This window comes from Oryx dammah, unplaced genomic scaffold, assembly GCF_014754425.2.
Source record: "Oryx dammah isolate SB20612 unplaced genomic scaffold, SCBI_Odam_1.1 HiC_scaffold_28, whole genome shotgun sequence".
NCBI lineage: Eukaryota > Metazoa > Chordata > Mammalia > Artiodactyla > Bovidae > Oryx > Oryx dammah.
Genome location: NW_024070212.1, coordinates 92696852 through 92710952, shown reverse-complemented (window position 1 = coordinate 92710952; position 14101 = coordinate 92696852). Strand labels below are relative to the sequence as shown.

At 35.7% G+C, this 14101-nt stretch overlaps 1 protein-coding gene across 7 annotated transcripts in view; it reads right to left on the bottom strand.

The window, feature by feature from the left end:
• EPS15 (epidermal growth factor receptor pathway substrate 15) overlaps positions 1–14101 on the bottom strand; it is a 145516-nt gene that overhangs the window by 104791 nt on the left and 26624 nt on the right. For all 7 annotated transcript variants that reach the window (XM_040231197.1, XM_040231198.1, XM_040231194.1 and 4 more), the window contains exons 2-5: positions 8838–8879; positions 5306–5395; positions 4364–4411; positions 1448–1543 (exon numbers count right to left, since the gene is read on the bottom strand). In XM_040231197.1, the coding sequence (XP_040087131.1) occupies positions 1448–1543; positions 4364–4411; positions 5306–5395; positions 8838–8879 (276 nt within the window). The remainder of the gene's footprint in view (positions 1–1447; positions 1544–4363; positions 4412–5305; positions 5396–8837; positions 8880–14101) is intronic.

Sequence of the window (14101 nt, the reverse complement as noted above, 5' to 3'; positions counted from 1 at the left end):
TAGCTGTGTTAGCTGCATAAATGACTGTGGAGCACTAACTAAAACATGTTAAGTGTTATAGAATAAATCCTATTACACCTGAAATCAAAATAAAATGAAGATACAGTTATCTGAATGTAACAAAAATATTTATGGCCCTGTTAACTGATGACTTTTCCCCACAATATTTAAGGAAAGCAGACAGGGACAAGCACAACTTAAGATTTCTAAGTCACAAGTACAGGAACCTACCAATAGCATGTCCAAGTTATTATGTTTATTTGCATGTAGAGACGGCTACATTTGAAAATGTTTACTAACAGTATATAGTTAGGCAACAAATCCCTAAATAACCCTCTGACTCCACAATTAAACTCAGAAGTACAGAAATTCTCAAAACTGAAGTTAAATTCATAATACTTAGACCAAATACTTTTAAAATACTGAATTTTAAAAACAAGAAGAGCTATGAAACTTGTGAAAAAAGCAGTAAGGTGGGGAGGACCAGCCCTATCAGATATAAATTATCAAATATGATCACTGAAACAATATGAGATCAACATACAGATAAACAGATCAGTGGATATAAACAGAAAAATCCAGAAAAAATAAATACATATGAGAATGTCATGATTGAGGTGGCATTTCAAATCAGTATGGAAAAGACTAATTATTCAATAAACATGGTAGTCATCTTGAAGAAATACAAATTTGAATCCATACACACCTCACATCAGGATTACTGTCGACGTGAACAAAGAAACCATAAAAAACAAATTCAAATAATTAATTTACATTAAATACACTATCTTCTTTATGGGAAAACAAATTACCACAAAGTCAAAAGACAAATAGCAAACTGGGAAAAAATTTTTGCAATTCATATAGACAAACAACTGTTTCCCTAATATATGAAGAGCCTCTTGAACTCAGTAAGACCAACAACCAAAGAAAAATAGGCAAAAGTTATTAACAGACATTTCACATAAAGACAATGTAAATGGCTCATAAGCATGAGAAAAACTACCCAACTTCACTTTATAAAACCAAAAGGATAAATTAAGACTACACTTACATTCCACTGGTCACCTATCAAAGTTACAAGAAACAAAAGTTTGACAACGGTAGGCTAGAAAAAGTACACTCAACCAACTGCTGGTGGGACTATGAACTAAAACAACCACTATGGAAGACAAGTTATTATAAGTGAAAATTACAATGCAAAAACTTTTCAATCAGCAATTCCACATCTGAGAATTTATACATATATTTCTGCACATGCAAAGTGACAAATTCAAGGTTTCTATTTATTGCAGCAGTTTTTAAATAATAAAAGACTGGAAACAAGCTGACAGCATATCAATAGGAAGTTAAATAAATAAAAGTAAACAGGAGCAAGGAAATACTACTTTCTAATCATGTGGTATCAGTTTTTAAAACACAATTTAAATTTAAAAGCATTTCTTACAAATCTTGGTGGAGGAACAGCCAGGTTCAAACTACTTAGTGAAACCTCCAATCCATTCTGGGCACATGCCACAAGACGCAAAGCAACAAAGAATTCCTGAGAAAGAAAAGTATGACTGTTAAGAGCATTATGCATCTACCCATTCACCCATCCATCCATCTATCTACACATATATCTTCAATCTGAAAACATAAAACAATTCACAACTACTCCAAAATTTTTATGTCTCAGTGAATATAATAGCACACTTGCTTTAAAAAACAACTGCTCTAAATATAAGAAGAGTTCTATGTACAAAGATATTTCTGATATAAACAGCAAAAAATATTAATATAAATGAGAAAATAAACTGATATACACGATATGGGAAATATACCAAAATATTTAATGATGGTAAGAAATGATTTTTATCACTTAAGAAAAAGAATCTTAGAAAAAAGTCTAGAAGAAAATAAATAAAAGGTTATCAAAAGTCGTATCTGGATTTAAGATTATAAATTTTGACACTAGAATAATCAATCATTCAAATGATTCGGTCACTGTTATTCCAGAAAAGCTACAAAGAATAACTATGCAACACCTGAAACAATCATACAACTGCTTGACTTCAAAATACTTATAAATCTCTCCCAAAAGTCCTTGGATTTTTGGCATTTGAAGCCTTAGTTCAAAATGTAATTAGTAAGTGGGAAGACACTGAAGCACCTTGTTTTCAGCTGATCTCAATTAAAATCAAGTCTCAGAATAGGCATAACAAAAACTTTTTACTCCAGTCATGATTACTTACAATTTGTCAATACTCTAGGTACAGCTGCTGATTCTCAAATCTCCTGTTCTCACCTACAACTTCCTTACTCAATTCATAACCTACTCCTAGAAACTTGCAGGTTGTCTGTTCATACAGTACTTCGTCTTCACTAATAAATATCTTGAAAAAATGCTATTTCAAGATCTCCCCTCCTCTTTTCATTCACCACACAAGCTTCTATGCAATTTGACTTCAATTCCCACCATTAGCCAGAGAAACAACTGTCACAAATTCATAGCTACAAAATACAATAGACTCTCAAAAAAAGAGAAAAAAACCTCAACCTACTTGTTCTTTTGGCAGCCTGGACAGTATGATCCTCCCTGAAGCTCTCCTCTACCAGCACAACTTCATAAAGCTGTCCGAGTTCGTCTCTGACCTTCCAAGTATATTCTGTTTGGAGTCTTGTCTCCCCCTCCCATCCTTTAAATGCTGAACTCTAAATAACCCTTTTTCTCTTGTCATTCTGCATGAGAATCAATTCTCTTAGATAATCAAGTCCACATCCCTGCTAGTATGGATGGGCTCTGAAGTGAAATGATACTGCACTGAATTCTAGTTCTACTACTTGTTATGAGGCCTTAGGCAAGTTAAAAAAAAAAAAAAACTCTTTAAAAGGGGGGCTAATTCCTTACAATGTACTGTAAGGAACAAAATTAAAAACCACACTATAGGAAGAAAGCACTATCATTTTTGGCTCAGAGAAACTCAGTAAGTACTGGTTTATGTCCTTAATTTCATATGTTAATTCAAAAATCTATTCCTCCAATGCAAACATCAAAGTTTAACTGCAGATCCATAAATCCCGCCACCTGGATATAACAAAGGCAAGTCAAACTAAACATCCAAAGACTAGGAGAAGCAACGAAGAATTTATTTTACTGTTAAGTTCCTGAAGACAGGGATCACATTCCATCACATTTACTTCTGTATCTCCAAAGCCTGGCTCAAAACAGGTACTCAACAAATAATCTGCTGACTAAGTCTAGAGCACCCTGGATGCTCACATGAATTTAGTTTTCCAATGTCTCCAAGGCATCAAATCGGCTCTTCTGGCCAGGGGGTCCAATAAGGACCACAATCTAGCCTTGGAATCTTAAATAAAAGACTGGGTATTCTGATCCCTCATCTAATTTTTCCATCCTTTTTTCTCAGTCAGCTTCAGTTATCCCTATAGGGGGAATTAACTTTGAGTAGTAGTGCTCAGCCAATGTATCAGCATGTAGCAAGCTTTGAACTTAATCCTGTAGAACTCTGAAATCTATCTCCAACAAGTGAAACTTAATTTAAAGTACTCTAATGGTGCCTAATACCCACAACCACTTTCACATATTTCTGGCCCAAGACTGACTTCTGGCCTGTAAACCATTTTTTGGTTTATATGTTAGCAATAAAACTAGACTAGAATACACCATACTTAGATTTGATTAGCCAAGATCTTCCCTTCAAATGTACAAGGCAATACCATCTTAACACATAAATAATAAAATCCACTTTTATTTATAACCCTGAACACATAAGAAACTTAGTAAGATACAAAGAGTAAAGTTTCCCTGAATAACTAAGAAAAATAAATCCCATGTTATTATTTGAATGTATCCCCCCAAATCCATATATTGAAAGCTAAACTCCCCAAAACAATGGCAGAGCCTCTGGGAAGTACTTAGACCATTAGGATAGGGCCCTTATAAATGGGCCTAGTGCCTTACAAAAAGAGGGTTGAAAGAAATTACTAGCACATTCTGCCATGTAAGGATAAAGAAAAAGTCTGCAATCTAGAAGAAAATTCTCACTAGAATCATGCTGGCAATTTATCTCAGACTTCCATCCAGCCTCCAGAACTGTGAGCAATAAATTTTTGCTGTTTGTGGTATTTTGTTATAGCAGCCCAAACTGACACTCCAGATCTAATGTCACCAAACTCTAATCTTTGAGAATTAGGTACTTTAATGTCTAGTGATTGGAAGCATTTTCTTTATTATAACACTTGTCCTTGCAAAACCCTAATTTTGCAAAAACGAATTTTTAATTTAAAAATACAAAAAACTGCTGGCTATTTTTTATTCTGAATCACTCAAAAATTGCTCATGTCAGTCTCCAAATCTTACTTGTTTGTTCAGGATACCTTTCCCATCTGTGTCAGCTAAATCCCAGATCTGAAATTTAGAAGAAAAGAAAACTATCAATCTATATTTAAAACAAAAATCATCTTACAGATAAATAAAATTCCTGCAATTGACAACCTCATGCTCTTTGGTAGTCAGATTTAAGAATTGTAGAATTAAAAGCAGAAAGAAACTTTGACGATCACTTAGTGTAACCCTACACAAAGATATTAAGGTCCAATGAGGTTAAGTGACTTACTCATGAACATCCAAGACATCAGGGAAAGAAACGAAGCCCAGGTTCTAACTTCCAGTCCAACGACTTTTTCATTAACCCAACCCAGGTTCTAAGTCCGGTGCTCTTTCTACTAGAATATGCTACCTTGATTTTAGATCCTTATTAAGATGATATTCTTTCTTGTGGGTAAGCTGAAATAGTTAATGTTTATTTGTGAATAATAAAATTATTAATGATTATTTTTCAGGGTTGAATACACATCAATATCATACATAAGGATTTATAAGGACATCAAGCCAAGAAAGGGACTTTCTACCTCTTTGTGCTCTTTCCTAAGCCTCTCATCTCCTACTCTATTTACCACATACTCAACACAGTTAAGAGACAGTTCTAATAGAGGAAGCAGGGAAACAGCCAATCTGAGTGGGTGGCAAGGTTCCCAGTCTGCACTGTTTCTCTCCACAACACTCAAATGTACTATTACTTCCTCATTTCATTCTAAAAAGTAATTTGTTTTCTAAAAATCTAAAAAACACCACACTTTTCAAGATGATAAATCACTACACCAGAAATTCCCTTTGGATTACTGTAACTGCTTTCATGACTCAGTTCTAAGTTTCTTGAGATGTCTTTTGTATTTTATCCAATTTATCTATACTAATAAATATTCATTATATCTAGTTTTGGATACAATGAACAAATACTACCTTTCCGAGTATCAGGTCTGGAAGTCCTGATTTTTTTAGGAATACAGCAGCATCAGAAGCCAATACCCTTCCAGTATTGCCCGTATCAACCTGAAAAAATACAAACCATAAGCTGACAAAAAACATAAAGACAAAATTATGATTATTTACCTGCATTCCTCCCTATGATTTGAGAACTGAGTTTTTCAAAAAGAGAGCAGGAATCCTCTCATTAACAAAGGCCATGTAATATTCAGTTCAGTTCAGTCACTCAGTCATGTCCGACTCTTTGCAACCCCATGGACTGCAGCACGCCAGGCCTCCCTGTCTATCACCAACCCCCGCAGTTTACTCAAACTCATGTCCATTGAGTTGGTGAGGCCATCCAACCATTTCATCCTCTGTCATCCCTTTCTCCTCCTGCCTTCAATCTTTCCCAGCATCAGGGTCTTTTTAAATGAGTCAGTTCTTTGCATCAGGTGTAATATTCGCATCAGGTATAATGTAATATTGGAGACCCATATAAGAAGAGTACCATCTAGAGAGCACTGTCCATCTACAATGTGTTTTTTATCATGTCCATTACACAAATGATAAAACTGGAGCTCAGGGAATTCCCTGGCAAACCAGTGGCTAGGACTTGGCGCTTTCATTTCTGGGGCCTGGGTTCAGTGCCTGGTCAGGGAACTAAGATCCCATAAGATCCCACAAGCTATGCAGCGTGGCCAAACCAAAAACAAAAAAACTCTGAAGCTCAGAGGATGTCGAACAAATTAGTGGAGTCATAATATTAACATATATCTTCTAATTCCAAGTCTTCTATAGGTGCCATTTAAATTTCAATAAACTTGAATGGCAATAGAGAAAAAGAGCAATAATTTCTGGAGAGGTCTTCTGATAAATGTAAATAGCTGCACAGTTATCTGGTGGGTTTTTTTTAATATCTTTAAATAATTAACTTCTGCTTTTATACTTACTCTTAAGAAACTGCAACACTTTTTAAAAAAATCAAAGCAATATCAGTTCTAAAACTAGCAGTGATTCTATTATAAACTTTAAGTAACATTTAAAAAACTGCTAAGTTCCTAAAGCACATTAAGGGAAACACATCATTTTAACTGATGGGGACTTTCCTTTAAGACAGAATGAGGTCACCAAAACAGAAAAACAGTTCAAAAAAAAAAAAAAAATTACGACTCTCACTTCTGTAGACATTTCCTAAAGTAAAGTTCTATTTGTAAAAAATGAAAAGTAAATTTTAAAAAAGTCATGGGAAGAGTAACATGATACTGGGATAGTTGTGAGCTGGCTGTTTTTCCACTGTATGGCAAAACCAATACAATATTGTAAAGTAATTAACCTCCAATTAAAATAAATAAACTTATATTTAAAAAAAGAATTAAAAGATTAAGTTTACTAAATCATATACAAAGCATTCCAGATAGACCAAACCCGGCAAAGACGCAAAAGAGAAATCCTTTCTTTCAAGTGCTAGAACATGGGATAAATCAGACACTCAGCAAACAGGAAAGAACTGCCCAACCCACATTTTGGGTAACAAAGAAGAACAAAAAAGGTTAGGAAATCAGCCTCTAGAATTCTCCACAAATCTTTTCTTTGCCTACTCTCTGACAAGGGTTGGAAAAGAAAAGAAACTCTCTCCCCAGATAGCCCCAAAACAGAGGCATTGAGGGGAAACACTGATCAAACTCTGAAGAAATACTTATGCACTCTATTCCAGTAAACAATTTTACTATCTTCCATTCTTTTGGCTACTATAATAATTAAACATAGCCATTCAGTCTTTGTCATCTACAGGCAGTTTCTGTGTGCCTAAAGGCTCTGCCATAAGCTACAGGGCACCTCTTCAACAAAGGAAGAGTCTCAGAGGCTCATGCAAAGAACAATACCACATACTCTGAACTATTAACACTTTAAAACATAGACTCTTGGGTAAAGACTTCTAGGCTGACATCACTTAGGCAACTTTCAAACTAGACCAAGTCAAAATTCCAGGACTCTGCATACTGGGAAGTAGATATATCTCATGAAAGCAAACTCCGAACCCAAGATGCAGGAGAACACAAATTACACAGAGCTGAATGAAGTGTTATGGAAAACTCAATTAGGATTTTTTACGTGCCGTACTACTGGTATTATTTTTACTATTCTATTTTCTAATGGATACGTGGAAAAGCCCTTTCTTACTAAATTATCCCTCAATTTAGCAGGCGCTGCTTTGGTAAACTGAACGAAATACTTTTCAATGGTATCTGATTCTTCACTGACCCTTCAGAAATCAAAAACCTTTAATGAATGTCCTTATCTTTTATGGCCATATAGTTATAAGCTAAATAACAATTTGTTCTCTTTTTTATCAGGATATAGTTGAGTAAACCAATTATACAAAAACAAGGCCATATTTGAAATGATTCTCTTTCATTCAGATAGAACAAGACACTATTAAGGATCAGGGACTGACTTTACGTAGAGTCCAAGTCTACCAGGCCCCCACATGAAGACCAGCCTACCACATGGTTTGTAAGATCCCAAGTGTCTCAACCACTAAAGCAAGGTTACTCAGAAGGCCAGGAAACTTAGCAGATACGGGAAATCCCAAGATGAGGTAAATTCACTCAAATTTACATGTACTGCATGTGCAATAAGAAGTGAATTTCTAAAGTGTGGATCTTAGTTTCAAAATAGAAGAATATAACAAAGGTTTTAAGCAGAAACTTATTACCTGGCCTTAGAAGTTGTTAAATAATAAGTATACGGCTTTAGGCTTGCAAGTCACACAAGACGACCTATAGCGGTTCATTAAAACTTGCTGCAATTATGTAGACAACAGGATCAAATATAATGAGACCAGCCTTTTCAGTAATCATGATCAGAAGGTGAAAAAATTATAAAGAAAAATGATTTGATATTTGGAAATGGGCAAAAAATACCGTCTATGCTTTCAGAAGATTATCTGATCTATGGTTTGCACCTTTGACTTCTATGAACTAAGCTATTTATTCTATACTCTGTAGGGGTAGAGGTTAAATTATATAAAACTGATAGCAATGCAAATGATTCCTATCCATACCAATGAAATTAATTTTCTCTGATGGAGAATATAAATCTCTGTAACTCATATTCCAATTTTTACATCTCACTAGTTCTCTCAATAATTAATGAGTTGAAAAAAATCTTTAATACGTGTTCATTTTATATTTATGTAAGTGTTATGGCTTCAACTTCATGAAAGTTAAACTCTAAAACGTCTTTAAAATAACATAAAAGTCATTCTCAATAACTTATAAATTAATTCAAATGTTTCTATCTGGATGAATATATCTAATGCTACATGGATTTTTAAGATAGATATTTAAGACAAGTGTTTGGGCTTAATTATCTTTCCTTAATTTTTCTGAAAACCTGTTAAACACATTAATTAAAGTGGGAGATTAAAGCACAAGAAAATGAAAACAAGAAATGTCAAATTTATTCAGATGGCTGAATGCAATCAGGAGTTGACAGTATATTCTATAAAAAACAATCATCTTACCTGTCTATAGTATTTTTCATAAAGAGGATTTCCACTTGATAACTAAAATAAATAAATCATTAGAAATTAAATGCTATTCAATGACTTTTATTAATATAATTACATTCATTCAACAGATTCATGAAATAAAGATAAATACAATTAATATATCCATGATTTCAAAAAATTCAATTTTGTTTCTTTTGGGGGAAAGGGAGAGTAAATAAAGGCAGCCATGTAGATTACCAAGAATTACGTAGACAAGAAACAAAACAGGAATTTTAAAACTGTTTTTGATATCAGAACTCTTCCTCTCATAAAATTTTACTCAGAAACTCAACATTTAACAAATTATGGTGAAATGATTTGGTTAAAGAGCAACTGAGAAGCCCAAAACCTTAAGAGTTCATCCTCTACCCAAGTCCCCAAAGCACTGATGAACACAAAAAAATGACTTCAATAAAATAATCAAGTGAATATACAAACTAATGAACCAAAAAATATGATATTAATATTAGATCTGAAATGCTTGTAGGCAGGGAGTGGTGTTCAATTCACATGTGTGTGTGGCTCACTCAGTCATGTCCAACTCTTTGCAACTCCATGGACTATACCCACCAGGCTCCTCGGTTCATGGAATTTTCCAGGCAAGAACCTTCCCAACTCAGGGATGGAACCTGCGTTTCTTGTACTGGCAGGCAGATTCTTTACCACTGTACCACCTGGGAAGTCCATTCAATTCATAATACAGTCTAAACGGTTCCTTGGTCAGCTGATGAACAGATACATTATCTCATCTGAAAGGCAGCTGAGAGTATCAACGTTTGAAGGCCCAGGTTCACTTGTACATGAATGTGTTTAAGAGTGTTCTGGAATTGGGAAGGAAATACAGGAAGGTTTCATGAGGGTGACACCAGTGCAGAAATCTGAGGTATAGGGGAGTAGGGGAGACGGTGATTCTACACAAAGGGATAAACGCAATCAACAGAAATCTCAGTTACATTTGTCAAGAATAGTAAGGAGTTCTAAATGGTAATAAGGACTAGAGATAAGATTATAAGGGGTCCCCAACCACATTCGGGGAGAAGGCAATGGCACCCCACTCCAGTACTCTTGACTGGAGAATCCCATGGATGGAGGAGCCTGGTAGGCAGGCTGCAGTCCATGGTGTCGCTAAGAGTTGGAGACAACTGAGAGACTTCACTTTCACTTTTCACTTTCATGCATTGGAGAAGGAAATGGCAACCCACTCCAGTGTTCTTGCTTGGAGAATCCCAGGGATGGGGGAGCCTCTTGGGTTGCCGTCTATGGAATCGCACAGAGTCGGACACGACTGAAGTGACTTAGCAGTAGCAACCACATTCTGGTCCTTGGCCTATTACGACCTAGGCTGCACAGTAGATGGTGGGGGGCAGGCAAGGGAGCAAAATTTCATCTGTATTTATAATCACTCTAGTAGCAGGAAAACATGCTCAAGGTCCTTCTAATTTGGCATTATGGTGAGTTGTATTATTACTTTATTATATAACACAATGTAATAATAATAAAGTTCACAATAAATATAATGTACTTGAATCATCCCAAAACTGTCCCCCGCCCCCGCACCCAACCCCTCAGTCCATGGAAAAATTGTCTTCCATGAAACTGGTCCCTGCTGCCAAAAAGGTTAGGGACCATTGTTACAGAAGACAACTGATGAAGGGCTTCACTTCCCATGGTAAACGTAAAGAAAATAACGATGGAAAAGAGGACACGCTCAAGCACCTAATACTAGTTAATGCTAATTAACTACGTGATTATTTGTACATGAAGAGGGAAAGTAGGATGGCATGCAGAGGGTTACTTAGGACAAAATTTTAATGGCCCTGTAGAAGACCTAAACACCGGCAATGGTGAAAAAGAAGGGTTTGGTTTGAAGAAAAACAGGACTTACTAAGTAGATAGACAGGAGAAGCTTAGAAAGAAATACAAAGATAAACAGGGGAAAAGATCTTCAAGCATCAAAGTTGGGCCTATAGTCTTAATGGGCACAAAACTAGATTAAGACCAACATGTACTCAGTGCCCACTCTGAGAACACATTATACTAAGTGCTTTATAAATACTACCACACTTAATCCTTGTGAGTCATATATTATCTTCCCAGTAAGTAAATAAATAAACGTCGTGTGAAAGTTAGTTTTACTTGTCAATTTGGTGAGGCAAGAGTACCCCGTTGTTTGGTCAAATACCAGTCTACATGTTACTGTAAAGGTATTTTTTTAGATGTGATTAACATTTAAAGCCATAAAGCAGATTATCCTCCATAATGTGGGGAGGTCTCATCCAAGCAGTTGAAAGTCCTAAGAGAGAAAGACTGATCTCCCCAAAGTCCTAAGAGAGAAAGACTGATCTCCCCAAAGGAAGAAGTAATTCTGCCTTGAGATCACCTTCAGACACAACTGCAACATCAACTCTCCCCTCAGTCTCCAACAGGCCCTGCAGATTGAGGTCTTGCCAACCTCCACAAAAACATGAGCCAATTCTTTAAAATTAATTGGTCAGTGTGAGTGTCTGTCCTACCGGTTGTTTCTCTGAGAACCCTAACACACCAAGTTTCAGAGAGGTTGCTTGTCCAAGCTTTTAAATGGCAGAGCCTGGACTTAAATTCAGGTCTGTCCTACTCTAAGTACCATACTCTTTCACATAACCAAGCTGTTTCTCAAATGCCCTGGTTTGCTCAGGACAGTACAATCTCTTGTCTCAACATCCCATGTGGTTTACCACTTGTCTCACAGTTTTCACTTCCTTGAATGAAGTATTTTTCATTAATCACTATATTAAAAGAAACCAAGATGAATTTAGAACACCTCTACTGTATTCATCTATTTTCTGGCCAAGCTAACAGTGTTTAAGTGTTCTAACCACTTGAACAAGTGATGAAATTGTAAAAAGGACCAGTGATAATTCCACCTTTCCCCTGACTCTTCAGAGATAAAACATTAATGCCTTTTCAGGGACACCATGCAGAAGACAGTGAAAAGTATCCTCAGACACAAGCAACCATGGACAGCTAACTCTTTACATCCTTTTGAGACAGTAGAAGAAATATTTGACCCTGGTGCTCCTGCTAACATAGTCGGTACAGTGAGATGTGCAATGACCTGCAACATGCACCAGGCCGCTAGCCAGCGAAGTAAGTGAGAAACTACAGGTGAGGTGCAAATGAAGTATGTGTGAGGAGTCAACAGTCTAAAACCTCAAGGTGGTTTTGTCATTTATTGTAGGGTATAATTCTAGAACTGTTTATGTTGTTGCTTGACAATCTTTATTATCACCCGATAAATTCTTTCAAGAACAATGAGCTAAAGAGAAGAAATTATACATTTAATACAAAATTATGTACTAAAATTTCTCTAGAAAATGGATAGATAATTTGGATAAAACTTCTGAGGCTACTTCTATTTATCATGGCACTCTAGTGGCATCAGTATTAATGAGTTAGTTGCAAATGCCAAAACTTACAAATGTTTACATATATCCACAGTTAAAATTTTAAGGCTAAAAAATGGTATTGAAAACAGAACAAAAATATACTTAAACATGGAAATATGTGTTCCCTACTTGCAACCTGTCATCAGATTTTAAAGGCTAGAATCTTTCAAAGACTGACTTTATAATCCCAACCCAAGTGTCTCACTACTGAATCTTTTTGAAAGCAAGTCCTCTAATGATTGGTTGCATATTGTTCAAAATCAGTGGGAAATCTTTAATCAAAGACTAAAGTTCACTGAAAAAAAGATTAAAAAAAAAAAAACTTCAGCTATTGAAGGTTTTAGAAAATACCAATTATTAGAAAATTTGCCAAGGCACTGAAACATCCCTCAAAAGCAATGTTAAGTACCGAACAAATTGAATGAGTTCAAACAGAATATAAGATTTAATTAAAGTAATGAATTCTAGAAGTTCCATCAAAAGTCTTCCTATTTTTAACTAGATAAATTTATATTCTGTACTAGAATAAAATCAAATAGGAGAGTACGATTTTACAGCATCTAAATTTAAAGAAACATGTAGAATAATGATTACATATCTATTTCTAAAAACATATTAGAGACAGATACATCTAAGAAGTTGGCAAAAAATATGACTATTACCCAGAATAACTATCCTGCTTTTGTTTCTATTCTCATAATCAATGTCAGTTCAGTTCAGTCACTCAATCATGTCCAACTCTTTGTGACCCCATGGACTGCGTAGCACACCAGGCTTCCCTGTCCATCACCAACTCCAGGAGTTTGCTCAAACTCATGGCCATCGAGTTGGTGATGCCATCCAACCATCTCATCCTGCCTTCAATCTTGCCCAGCATCAGGGTCTTGAGTCAGTTCTTCACATCAGGTGGCCAAGGTATTGGCGTTTCTGCTTCAGCATCAGTCCTTCCAATGAATATTCAGAACTGATTTCCTTTAGGGTAGACTGGTTGGATCTCCTTGCAGTCCAAGGGACTCTCAAGAGTCTTCTCCAACACCACAGTTCAAAAGCATCCATTCTTCGGAACTCAGCTTTCTTTATGGTCCAACTCCCACAGCCATACATGACTACTGGAAAAACCACAGCTTTAACCAGATGCACCTTTGTCGGCAAGGTAATGTCTCTGCTTTTTAATATGCTGTCTAGGTTGGTCATAGCTTTTCTTCCAAGAAGCAAGCACCTTTTAATTTCATGGCTGAAGTCACCACCTGCAGTGATTTTGGAGCCCCCCAAAATAAAGTCTGTCACTGTTTCCATTGTTTCCCCATCTATTTGCCATGAAGTAATGGGACTGAATGCCACGATCTTATTTTTTTGAATGTTGAGTTCTAAGCCAACTTTTTCACTCTCCTTTCACTTTCATCAAAAGGCTCTTTAGTTCTTCTTCACTTTCTGCCATAAGGGTGGTGTCATCTGTGTATCTGAGTAAAGACTATTTTGTTGTACTATAAAACAAGTATTTTATAAACTTTTATTTTAATAAAACCATTTTGATGGCAAAAAAAAATTTCAAAAAACTTTAAATACTGGTAATGTTCCTTTCATTCTCAAACATGTCCCAGTATGAAAAAAAAAGTATATATTCACCCTACTCCCAAAGAAATGTATAAATACTCTGCTATAGAAAAGAGCTTCATTGCTTACAACATAAATACATTTGAGAAGGCATTAGCTCCGTAAGTGATTAAGTACATTCTGTGCTGATCAACTATACTAATACAACACAGCTAAGTGAGAATGGAAAAAAGTCATCCAAATTGCCAATTCACTCAT